Source organism: Setaria viridis, chromosome 7, assembly GCF_005286985.2.
Source record: "Setaria viridis chromosome 7, Setaria_viridis_v4.0, whole genome shotgun sequence".
Lineage (NCBI taxonomy): Eukaryota > Viridiplantae > Streptophyta > Magnoliopsida > Poales > Poaceae > Setaria > Setaria viridis.
In genome coordinates this window covers 2,433,572-2,446,115 of record NC_048269.2, presented here as the reverse complement: position 1 = coordinate 2,446,115, position 12,544 = coordinate 2,433,572, and the positions used below count along the sequence as shown (strand labels likewise).

Here is a 12,544-nt window from a genome sequence, read left to right as displayed (position 1 = left end):
TGGACCTGACACGTACCTAGGGATCGATGGGGACGGCTGACAAGTGAAGCAACCCTTCGTGGTGCGCGGATGTCGTGGGATTAGGTTCGCCATGCATGGTTAATAAATTCGAATCGATTCGTCTGCCTCTCACAGTGTGGGACTACTTGATCGCTATGCTACACTGAGTAAGAATGAAAGATGATGATGATATAATATTGTTACTTGTTATTAATTGCTTGGAAAACTATGCTTATTTAGTATAGTTGCTAAACTTAGAATGATAAACAACAGTAGAACTGGTGGCTAAAATGTTGAAAGTAAGGACCTACACTAGTCGCTTTTGGCAAAACAAAACCCAGAGCCAAAAAGCTTACATGTCTAGGTGTTAGTGGATTAGTACCACAGGTCGGTTAAGTCTTGTTGAGCATAGTTGCTCAGCCTTGTTTGTGGCACCTCTTTTCAGGTGAGGATGATGTTTCTGAGTTCGCTGCTAGTTCTGCTTGGTCTACCCAGCTCCCTCCGGGTTGGACGGTCGAGTGGGATCCCTCCTCGGACGGCGAGGACAGGGGTCAGTGATGTCATGATCGGCTTCTTCATGATATCGTGCATCGACGTTTAGTTTCCGTGCGTTTTATTTCCGCTGCTTGAACACTCTACAAACTATGTTTGAATTTCTGAACTTTATGTTGTAATAAATCGATGCACTTTGTTTAATCTGGGTGGACTGTTGTAATCTCTGTAACCACTCACCATCGTGTGAGTTTTGCCTTTCGATCCTGCGTTACGTGGTTTTATCGGAGGAAATCCGACGGACGACCAAGTTGACTTGTTTAAAGTACATGATCGCGTTTAGGCGACTTAAGTGTGCTTTAGCCAAGTTAATTTAGGTGGTTCCGCCACACCTCGCCAGTCACTGGCTTGTGTCAATCCCACATATGCGCATGCGTTCCCCTTTTCTCTTGCGCCGACCCAACCCTCACATGCTCAATGCTCGAGCTCAGCGTCCCTCCACCCAGCAGGTAGGCATATTCCGTGATCGCGCGCCGCACGCAGGAGTCCCACACCATGGCCGTTTCCTTCAATGACCTGGGCTCCTGGAGATTGTGGAGCTCACGGCGGAATGCCGCATCCACCACCACTGAGATGCAGCTGAACTTTGTCCTGCAAGTGACCCACAGCCATTTTATTTTTATTTTGAAACGAACTAGCAGGAGAGGCTGCATGTTGTATTGAATAGAAGAAAAGGTTAGAAAGCCGAGGACAGTACACAAAAATACAACTAAGAGCCTGCCACGAGGTGAAACCTGGGTGACTACTATGATATATCAAAGCATAAAGGGGACGAGCAAGGCTGATGGAGGGCGGTAGTAGTAAGCAAGCATGAGCTCACATGAACTCACCTTAGCTGAGCATCTCCTTCATCTTCCACAATAACTGGAGAGCTTCTCGGATAATCGGCAGGGATCAACAGCGTCATGGGCATCACGAGAGGCTGGAGATTTCCTGTTGTTGCAAAATGCAATTTAAGGCTTGGTGCAAGGGAAACTGCAGTGTATGAGAGTTTGACCAGGGTCATGGTCCTGGCCCCATCTTCTCTATCATCGCTGGTGATGCTTATCACTGTATCAATTAGTCTGCTGTTGACAGCTTCAGTCTCATCCAGCAGAGCATCCTTTGTGTTCTGCAATGGAAGTTTCATAGAGAATTGGACTGTAAGAGATAACATATAGAAATGGATCGGCAATTCCAGGAAACTTTAGTGTTACCTGTGTTTTCTGCCTCTTAACACTGCGATTACTGCTGAGTGCAGAATCTGATGCATCAAACTCAAATGTCACGGTGCTGCCATCCGTGCTGCCGAATGTTGGTAATTCAGAAGCAGATGTAACACAAAAGATACGCTTCATTTTGCTATTGGATTGAATCCTTGATGGTACTGAATCCATTTCCCTCAGTGCGGACTCAATCAAATTAACTGAGCTGCGAAGCACTGCTGGTGATGAAGAAAGCACCTGAAGCATAAGGCACAAGTCTGTCAGTACAGTATTGGCATCAGAGAACTACTCCCTCCGTTCAAATTATAGGTCATTTTAGCTTTTCTAGATTTATAGGTGTTCGTATGCATGTCATTTTGGCTTTTCTAGGTTCATATGTGTTTGTATGCATGCATACAAACACATATGAACCTAGAAAAGCCAAAATGACCTATAATTTGGGACGGAGGGAGTAATTGTTATGAAGGTGAGCAATATCCAAGGCTCACTGCTGCAACTAGACGGTCGATGGGCCTCTTGGCCACCGGTGTTTCAGCTCCACCATGCTCCTGATCCTCCGCTTGACCAGCTGGTGTATGTGTCTGACATGGTGGGTCTGGTGTCAGGTTGCAGCAATTTACTGCTCCATTGTTGTGCAGCAACGAGGAAGAATCACCATCAGATGGTGAAGCAACCGGTAGAATCCCTGACTTGGCAATGGCTGAAGGCGAGGCAGACTTCACTGATGAACAGGATGAAGCACCTGCTACAAACCCTAACTTATCGACGGTCGATGTCAACGTGGACTTCGTTGACAGACAGGGTGAAGCAACTGCTATAACCACCGGATGGGAAATGGATGATTGTGATCTTGACTTCAGTAAGGCATTGGGTGAAGCAACCCCTGACTTGTCAGTTAATGACAGCACGCAGGATAACCCAACATCAGTGATGGGCGAGGACTGTAAGGCTCCTGGTGATTTGATTGAGAAACAAGGGCCTTTTACTTCTTGCAATTGTTTGCTATCGGTTTTCTTTTCAACTGATGGTGTTGTGACAACGTTTTGCCTCACTTGGTCAATGCTTTCATCTGCTGACAGTTTTTGCTGGTAACTGCAGAATAAGATTGTGGAAAGGCATTAAACATAGTTGACTTCTGAAGAACAAGCATTGAACCTGCATCCTACTGTGGAAATTGTATATCTTTATTAAGTACTATGTAAATTTATATAATCGACGGCATGAAGAAATTACTGTTACAATCATATGAAATAAGTGGCGCATGTTTGAGATAGGAGACACTATTTAATCTTTAAAGCCTTATTTCAGTAAAGAAGTTCTAGATCGTATGAATTATTGAGCGATTTAGGGGCGTTTTTCTTGAGTCAATGAATTGGGTTGAATGAAAAAATTGTGGTAATTGGGCAGTCTCTAGTGACATTGTTTGCAATAGTTTCAGTATAGATATAGAGGATTTCCAGCAGGCAAACTAATTTCGAATGTCAATAGGGAACTCTTAAAAGAAGCTATATGTGTTTCTACCTACCTTTTGCCACCAGTGAATGGGGCTTTATCAGCAGTCAAATTGATGGTTTCAGGTGGAGATTGCCTAGGACAACTCTTTGACTCCTGTCCTGTATTCATCTCTGCATTCGCTTTCCTTTTCCCCTGACCAAGTAGTAAATGAATGGCTTTCTTATACACGGGGAGTTTCCCCCTATAGGTCTCGAGGCTTTTCTTGAGCTGTAAGAACTCCAGTACATGACTGATATAACATTTTTTTTGTAACATCTGGTTGTATGTGTCAACTTTCTCTCTGGGTAATGACTTGAATTGTTCCTGTGTAGCAATGGAACTTAGGGATGTATAAAAGGAGGATATGCGCACAAATATAAGTGGATGAAGATTTACAACGTGAAGGACATAATAGCAAAAAAGGAAAAGAAAAGAAAAGAAGATAAACCTCTGTTAGTCTTTGCAAAACAAAGTTCTGATCGAGTTCCACGAGCTCCAAAAAGTAAGCATCCTTCAACGACTTGATCTGCAGGTGCAAGGAAAAATAACCAAAATATAAGTAGATGGAGAACTCCCAAAATTTGATGTAACAATCTGAATCTGATGAACAGATCGTCAGATCCTCATCACTGTGATTCAGCTAGTAGTGCTCATGCACTGAATCTGAACCTCACCTGCTGGACCATTTCCTCCCTCCAATCCACTTCTCGAGCACTTTCCATCCTTGCTGAAAATAGCAAAAAGATATTGGCATTTAGCGAGGTAAAGGACACGATGCATTGACAAAAGTATCATGAGATGGACAATTGAATATTTATCAGGAAAAAGAAACCTTGACTCTGTGGGCTTGGACAGTGCGCATTGCTTTGCTGATTGATAGTAATCTGCCTCTCGGCTGGAGGCATCAACTGAGATTCCATGTTAGTCTGCCTCTTGAGCTCCACCTGTTCGCATGCCGTCGATGGTGATTGTATCCCAGAAGCCCACCCAGCGTTTTGCTGATTGTTCCATCCACCAGAATAACCATCGTTCGTCTTTGCCACATTAGCACCAAGCATTTGATACCTTTGCAGGCCCACTGGCTGTTGGTTGATCCAAAAATATTGCTGCTGTACTGTCGGCTGCAGGTGTTGCGCATAGGCACAGACATTTTGGCTAAGGAGGTAACTCTGGTGCCCATTTGGTTGTGCAATTGGTTGTCCTTGCAGCTGTGCCATGTTTTCCCAGTGGCATTGTGCAATGTTTGTGGGCTGCAGTTGCATGACTGGGTGTTGGTTGTCACTCTGCATAACTATTGGTTGCTGACCGACGCTTTGTGCCATTGGAGCAACCATCGCAGGCTGAGAGTTGAAAGTATGATAGAGCATTGGCATCATATCTGATGGTCCTTGGTTAACATTGATCTGCATGTTTGACGCAAAAGGGTGAGCCATGTGCTGGTTCGGCGACTGAAAAGTTGGCCTTGAGGGACTAGCCATCATCGGCACTGCCTGAGGAACAGCGGTAAATGAGGGGTTGCATCCGTGAATAGCTTGAACCGTGTTAGCCAGCTGAATCTGGTGCATCATCTCCATCTGTTGCTGACGGCGTGCAGCAGCCTGCAGTTGCGCCTGATTCCGACATCTACTGAGCATGTAAGATACCCGCCTCAAGTAGTCAATCTGATGAGAAGCCAAAATATCAAATGAGACACCGAGCTCATGAGGCTCAGTCAATCAAACGCACACCAAAACAAGATCAACACGTTATATAAGACTCCCAGCCATGTAGCATTTCTTTGTTTAGTTTGTTGCATTTGGGCACACAGTTATAATAAAACTGCAGCAGGTAAACAACTGTACATAACTGGAAAATGGCCCCCAGAATCTGAAACCAAAGCACATTGTGTCTTTGGTACCGGATTGGTGGGAGCGAGGAGCAAGTTAACTCGTAACGCACCTTGTCTTTGGCTGTCATGAATGCTTCGTTCTCAACATTGGCTACATCTTCGTAGAGTCCCTCAGGAGGGGATTCTTCCTTGGCCCTGAATAACTCATCGATTTTCGCCACTCTGAACACATAAAGAAGTAGGAAAATAAACGGCTTTTCAGACATGTGCCGCAGCAGCATATAAGTTACATGTAGAACAATCAACACAGCTTGGTTATTGCGTCTGTTTCTCTGAATCCGGCCCCCCAAATTAAATTAAACGCAATTCAGCATACTCAGCGTCCAGTCCACACAACCGCGGCGGCGCGCAGGTCACGACGGTGGTGACCGACGCGGAATCGGAGGAGGGGGGGGGGGGGGGGGGGGGGGGGGGGGGGTAGGCGGCAACGTACGTTTGCTGGATCAGGCTGGGGCGCAGCTCGGGCTCCACCTCGTCCTGCCACCGGCGGCCGGCGCCGTCCGCCATGGCGCTCGCGCCGACCAACTGAAATCGAAACCCAGGAAGGCTAGCGAAGCGAGGGCGTACAGGGGGAACGGCTTCGTTTTGGTTATCAAGGACACGCCCACATTTAAATTATTTGGCATCCGACCCCCGGTGGATCCCACTTGAGGAACCGACTCGGACACCGATCGAACAGAAAATTCCGATCAGATTTGCTCCCACAAAATTCTTTTCTTTTCCCTTGTCGCTATCGGTGAACCCGCCTACGCCTGATTAGGTGAGCTCGGAACACAACTCGCGGCAGACTTGAATCCGATTCAGTTTCCTGCCTGATATATATAGAAGTTGGTGCGCATCGATCGCGTGTCATATTTTGCAGCTCCAAATCAAAGATAGGTTTGTGACCATGGCTGCAGCGACGAGATCGCATCCAGACCTCCTGGCGTCGTCGTCTCCTGGACCTGGAGAAGTCGTTGCTGACCATCAGGCCCTCCCATACATCCCTGACGACTTGATCCTGGCCATCCTTCGACGGCTCCCCGCCAAGTCCGTCCTCCGGTTCAGGTGCGTCAGCAAGGCCTGGCTCGCCATGCTCTCGAGCCGGAGCTTCGTGGACGCGCACCTCGAGTTCTCCGCCGCCGCGCGGCCGACGATGCTCATAGTGCCCGGCAAGTACCACCTGTTAGACCCTCGTCGTCTGAGGACGGCCTTCTGGATGGGGTTCTACAAGTACACCAGCGGCGGCGCCGACACCGAGCTGCTTCATGGCGAGCGCTTCCCCGGCGGCGTCGCGTCATGGTTCAAGCCTATGCACTGCGACGGCCTGATCCTCGTCTACACGCGACACCAGGAGCTAATGGTCTGCAACCCAGCGACAAGGGAGTTCGTCCAGCTGCTCAGGGAAACCGAGCGAGACTGCCTGAGCTGTCTTCATGATGCGGTTGGGTTTGGCCGGGACCCACGCAGCAACACGTACAAGGTGGTGAGGCTGTTCTATTCAAGCGAACACGGCGGCGGGCTGGTGAATGTCTTCTCCTGCAGGGCTGAGGTGCTCACGCTGGGAACCAATCAACAATGGCGGCGGGTCGCCACTCCGCCGCGCCTCTTCAACCCGCACCCGGCTCCCGTCCATGTCAGCGGCTTCATCTACTGGTCTGACGTCTCTGATCCCAACAACTTGGTGCTGCTCCGCTTCAACTTAGCCACCGAGACGTTCGCCGCGACGCCGTACCCTCCTTGCAAATTGCCGGGCCATGCCTGCTTGGCAGAATGGGAGGGTGAGTTGTGCTGCTTCTGGGTTCCCGCACCGGCTGAGTTGGCGGAGATCTGGACCTGCGATGGCAAGGCGGATGCGCCGACGTGGACTCGGCGCATCAGTGTTCGGCTTCCAACAGACACCATCACACCTGGCCTCGCATATGCTCAGGGACCACCCACGGTTACTTTTCATGGCAAGGATATGCTTCTGAGAGGTTGCCGTAAGCTTTACCGGTACAGCGTAGAAACTGAAGAGATGAAAAGGGTTGCTGTTGCAGTTGAGGATCTCAAGTACGATCGCCCGGTGGACAGCGATTACCTGCAGAAAATTTCGGGTGAGAAGGTGGAGGCAACAGCTTTCCATGTTGTCAACTATGCGGAGAGTCTTGTGCGGATCAGGGGAAGCAGCACTGACACCCTGAAGCCACGAGCATTTTCAGTGTGGCTACGTATCTTCCTCTGTATACAGAGTCTGATAACCAGACACGGATGGGCAAAGAGCACCATATGCTGGATCGTTCTTATCAGCTGCTTAATAATTGCGTTCTTATCATACAGAAACATATAGCTAGTATAAAGAGTTGTAATCTCCCTTCTTTACCAGTAAACAGTCATCGTGACTCATTATTTTAAACTCCTTTTGAGTTACTGCCCCTTGTTTAAGTTTGAATTTGACCAATTATTATGCTTGAATTTGTGGAACTGCCTGCCTCTTTTTTTTTTTCCAAAATATTTTCAAGGTAGGAAAATTTGTCTACGACACTGAAAATATTTTTTAAAGAAAAATTTTGAATTTATAACTATACCACTGAGCTTACCCAATACTCAACAAATGTGTGATCATGGGCTATCTGCTGGTGAGTCTAAGGGTGGTCTTCGAGTCCTATGGGGTCAATTTTGGGTTGAAGTCACAATGGCTTCTAGAAGATTCCGGGCTATCACGAGAGGTGAGCTTCAAAGATGGAAAGAGAAGTTGAACTAGTGCTACAACAAAGAAAATGGTGGAACGGACCAAATGAAATATGACAGAGCAATATATTTCAAAACGGTGCCTTATTTCAATCTGTATCAAAGTGTACCGGGCACTACTAGAAAACTGACCTTTCATCCCTAGCCTTAGTACCGATTGCATTTGGATCCGGTACTAATCTTAGCATTAGTACCAGTTCCAAAGGATAGGGCTTGGTGCACGAGACGATGACTCATTTAGTACCGGTTGGGGGAGACAACTGTTATTAAAGGCTGAGAATTAGTACCGGTTGGGGGAAGAAACCGGTACTAATGCTCCATGCATCCTCTAGTACCGGTTTTTTGCCTCAACCGGTACTAGAGTACCAATTGCTTCCACCAACCGGTACTAGTGTGGAACCCTCCCTCTAGTACCGGTTCAAGGAACCATCCGATACTAGGGGGAACCACTTTAGTACCGTCAGTACCCTCCTTCTTTCTCTAGCCCGGGTCCCATCCTCCAGCTCGAGCTTCACCCTGTCCATGGTGCCATAGGGGGAGGTTTTGACGGATTTGTGACCATTTCTTGGGGATTTCACTCATTCAGGTGTTCTAAAGGTTAGAAACTTCATCCTTCCTTGATACATGGTTAGTATACTAAGTTTTATGCTTTAAAGCTAGTGTAATTTGTGATTTTTAGAATAAGGTACAATGGGGAAATTTTTCATTTATATGAATGTGTTGTTTAGTGGATTTCACTCCTTCAAGTGTTCTAAACTACATCCTCCCTTGATACATGGTTAGTATACTAAGTTTTATGCTTAAGAGCTAGAGTATTTTGTGCTTTTTAGAATAAGGAACAATGGGACATTTTTCATTTATATGAATGTGTTATTTAGAGCTCATATTTGTGATTTGTAAGCTCATATTTGTGATTTGTAGAATAAGCTACAAAATTTTGGATGCCATGATTCATACTAGTCAAAGAAATTGATATGAGATTAGAGTAATAATTTCGTAGTTTAGTACTTTTTCAAAAAGAGGTACGTAATTACTCATTTTTAGAATAATCTAGATTGGAGAAAAATTTCATTTATATGTTATATGTTATCAAATTGTAGGAAATAATGTTCATTACTCTCTAATTCAAGAATTTTTCTATATTCTCTAGCTATTCAACATTTTTACTACAATTTGCACAGCTTAATTAAGCTTCACCCTATCCATAGCGCCATAGAGGAGGTGTTGCCGGATTTGTTACCATTTCTTTGGGATTGCAATCATTCAAGTGTTGTAAAGGTTGGAAACTTCATCCTCCGTTGGTACATGGATAGTAAACTTGAAAAACCAATCCATGTGTATATACTTTGAAAAATTAGATTAAGTATTTCAATTCATTTTCTTATAGTTAAGAAACCAATCCATGTGTAATATTTTGTAAATGGCTCGGCAATGGATGTACAATGCAGACAAATGTTCCATGGAGTTCATTAATGGCTTGCGTGGTTTTCTTACTCAGGCAGATTCCAATAAACCGCCGTCCGGTTTCATTTGTTGTCCGTGCAGAAATTGCAAAAAATAAGAAGGATTACTCACCCTGCAAGACTCTTCATGCCCACATATACAGTTCTGGATTCATGGCAAACTATTTGATTTGGACCAAGCACGGAGAAAGAGAAGTTATGATGGATGATGATGAAGAAGAAGAAGATGACAGCATTCCTGACTGGATTCAAGGAAGTGCCTTTGCAGATGCTCCAATGGGTGAGGCGGAAGAAGAGATGGGCAAGGCAGAAGGGCCTCTCGATGAGCTAGGTCAGGTGTTGTGAGATGCAAAGGAAGACTGTGAGATTGTGAAGGAGTTAAAAATGTTTGAGCGTATGTTAGTTGATCATAAGAAATTGTTGTACCCAGATTGCAAACAGGAGCTCAAAAAGTTGGGTACCACACTGGAATTGCTGCAATGGAAGGCAAGTAATGGAGTTTCTGACAAGAGTTTTGATGAGTTAACGAAAATCATAAAGAACATGCTTCCTGAGAGGAATGAATTGCCATCCTCAACATACGAAGCAAAAAAGATTGTATGCCCTTTGGGTTTTGGAGGTACAAAAGATACATGCATGTCTATGACTGTATCCTCAATCGAGGCAAGGACTACAATAAAATGGAGGCTTGTCCTGTGTGCAAAGTGCTACATTATAAGATCAGGCAAGATGATCCTGGTGATGTTGAGGGGGAGGCTATCAAGAAGAAAGTTCCTGCGAAGGTAATGTGGTATTTCCCTATAGTACCATGGTTGAAGCTCTTGTTTAGGAACAAGTCACATGCAAAGTTAATGTGTTGGCACAAAGAAGAACGTAAGCAAGATGAAATGATCAGACACCCCACCGATTTCTCATAGTGCAGAATAGTTGATAGTCTATTTCCCAAGTTTGAAAAGGATGCAAGAAACATACGGTTTGGTTTAATTACAGACGGATTCAATCCATTTGAAGAGTTCAGTAGTGGTCATAGCACTTGGCCTATGACCTTATGTATGTTCAACCTTTCATCATGGTTGTGCATGAAGCGGAAGTTCATTATGATGCTGATAATTATCCAAGACCCAAAATAACCTGGCAACGACATTGATGTTTACCTAAGACCGTTGGTTGATGAGCTCCAACTTTTATGGAAGGAAGAAGGTGTACGTGTATGGGATGAGGATAAAAAGAGACATTTAATCTACGAGCATTGTTGTTCATAACCATCAATGATTGGTCGGTGCTTGGTAATCTATCCGGACAGTCAAATAAGGGATTCTGAGCCGGCACGCACTATTTAGATGAAACTAAAGGCATGTATTTGAAGCACTACAAGAAGGTCGTGTATACGGACCATCGTCGATGAAGGTGTATGTTTGTAGGATGAGAATAAAAAGAGACATTTAATCTATGAGCATTGTTGTTCATAACCATCAATGATTGGTCGACACTTGGTAATCTATCCGGACAGTCAAACAAGGGATTCCGAGCCTGCACGCACTGTTTAGATGAAACTAAAGGCATGTATTTGAAGCACTACAAGAAGGTCGTGTATACGGACCATCATCGATTTCTTCCTGATAGGCACGCTCTAAGAAAGAAAGGGAAGCATTTTGAAGGGAAGGAAGAAGATGGTACTAAGCCCCTTCACCGTAATGGTAAAAGTGTATTTTTTATGATAAAGGGTGTGAGGGTAGTTTTTGGCAAGGGATCTGGTAGCCAACCTGTTCCGAACGATGAGGACGGACATGCACCCATGTGGAAAAATAAGTCTATATTTTGGGAAATACCTTATTGGGAAGTCCTTGAGGTCCGTAATGCAATTGATGTGATGCACTTGATGAAAAATCTCTGCGTGAACGTGCGTGGCTTCCTGGGTGTATATGGAAAGATAAAGGATACACTTGAAGCATGTCGGGACCTGAAACATATGAATCAACGAGATGCCCTACATTCGGAAAAGAGAGATAATGGGCATTACTTGCATCCTGCCAGTTACACTCTTAGCAAGGAAGAGAAGGAAAGCATGTTCGAGTGCTTGAATAGTATCAAGGTCTCATCGGGCTACTCCTCAAATATAAAGGTATTAATAAATGTGAAACAGAAGAAATTCATAAATCTAAAGACCCATGACTGCCATGTCCTCATGACACAATTGTTGCCTGTTGCACTGAGGGGTATTCTTCCAGAGAATGTGAGCATGGCAATCGTGAAGTTATATGCATTCCTCAACATGATTTCAATGAAGGCAATCCATCCAGACAATCTATGGAAGTTGCAGAATGACGTGGTGCAATGTCTTGTCAGCTTTGAGATGGTTATCCCACCTTCCTTCTTTAATATCATGACCCACCTTCTAGTCCACCTTGTTGAAGAGATTTTTATCCTCGGTCTTGTATTTCTACACAATATATTTCCTTTTGAGAGGTTTATGGCAGTTCTGAAAAAGTATGTTCGTAACCGTGCCCGTCTAGAAGGAAGCATCGCAAAGGGATATGGAACAAAGGAGGTGATTGAATTTTGTGTTGACTTTATGGACGACCTGAGTTCGATTGGAGTCACTATATCACGCAAAGTTTCAAAAATGTGTTTAGACGATGTCCAGACCCTTCTGAGAATTTTCCAGCTTTTTCTGAAATTTATTCTCATTTTCTAAGAGCTAAATCCAATTTTTGGGTGGTTCAAGCTCCAAATATTTCATTTGGACTCCTCGTGTTCCAATCTATCTTTGGGATTTTTCATGAAATTTTTAGGATTTTCTAAATATTTTCGTGCTCTAAAAACATTATCTAAAGTCTCTAGATTTGTTTTTATACTAAAAATATTTATGAAAATCAAAACCTATCTTTTCGAATAGGCCGAGACCGTGGACCCAACACACATCGGCCCAGCAGGCTGGCCTCGGCCCGTCCCGCATTGGCCCATCCTCTCCAGCCCACATTCACCCTTCTTTCGCCGGCTCGTTTCCCTCTCCTTTTTTTCCAGCAGGCCGCTTCCCGCTCGGTCAACATCCCGCGCCAGCCCACCATCTCTCTCCCTCCCCTCCCACCCTCACTGGCAGGTGGTCCCCACTTGTCAGGAGCTTCTCCTACCTCCCGCACGGCACCGCTTGCTCTACTCTACCAACCGCGCCGCCATGTTCCTTCGCCTCCCCGCTCGCCCCCTCAGCTCCTGGCGCCATCGCACCGCCTCCC

General features: G+C 45.3%; 2 protein-coding genes across 2 annotated transcripts; one reads left to right on the top strand and one right to left on the bottom strand.

Moving 5' to 3' along the window:
• Positions 1 to 207: 207 nt before the first annotated feature.
• On the bottom strand, positions 208 to 5,646 carry LOC117863270 (uncharacterized). The gene is made up of 10 exons (XM_072294977.1): positions 5,573 to 5,646; positions 5,190 to 5,301; positions 4,084 to 4,912; positions 3,926 to 3,978; positions 3,700 to 3,777; positions 3,283 to 3,575; positions 2,219 to 2,849; positions 1,749 to 1,994; positions 1,383 to 1,663; positions 208 to 1,143 (listed from the first exon to the last, which is right to left on the bottom strand). Exons 1-10 carry the CDS (start codon positions 5,644 to 5,646, stop codon positions 906 to 908), a joined length of 2,835 nt encoding a protein of 944 aa, XP_072151078.1. The 3' UTR covers positions 208 to 905.
• A 382-nt stretch (positions 5,647 to 6,028) lies between these two features.
• LOC117863690 (F-box protein At1g11270) lies at positions 6,029 to 7,447 on the top strand. The gene has a single exon (XM_072294976.1). It carries the CDS (start codon positions 6,029 to 6,031, stop codon positions 7,445 to 7,447), a length of 1,419 nt encoding a protein of 472 aa, XP_072151077.1.
• The last annotated feature ends 5,097 nt before the right edge of the window (positions 7,448 to 12,544 follow it).

Coding starts and splice junctions, on each gene's coding strand:
- LOC117863270 (XM_072294977.1), bottom strand. CDS start 5,646: ATGGCGGACGGCGCCGGCCGCCGGTGGCAGGACGAGGTGGAGCCCGAG. Junction 5,302..5,572: donor CCCAGCCTGATCCAGCAAAC/GTACGTTGCCGC, acceptor TTATGTGTTCAG/AGTGGCGAAAATCGATGAGT. Junction 1,664..1,748: donor TTAAGAGGCAGAAAACACAG/GTAACACTAAAG, acceptor CTTCCATTGCAG/AACACAAAGGATGCTCTGCT.
- LOC117863690 (XM_072294976.1), top strand. CDS start 6,029: ATGGCTGCAGCGACGAGATCGCATCCAGACCTCCTGGCGTCGTCGTCT.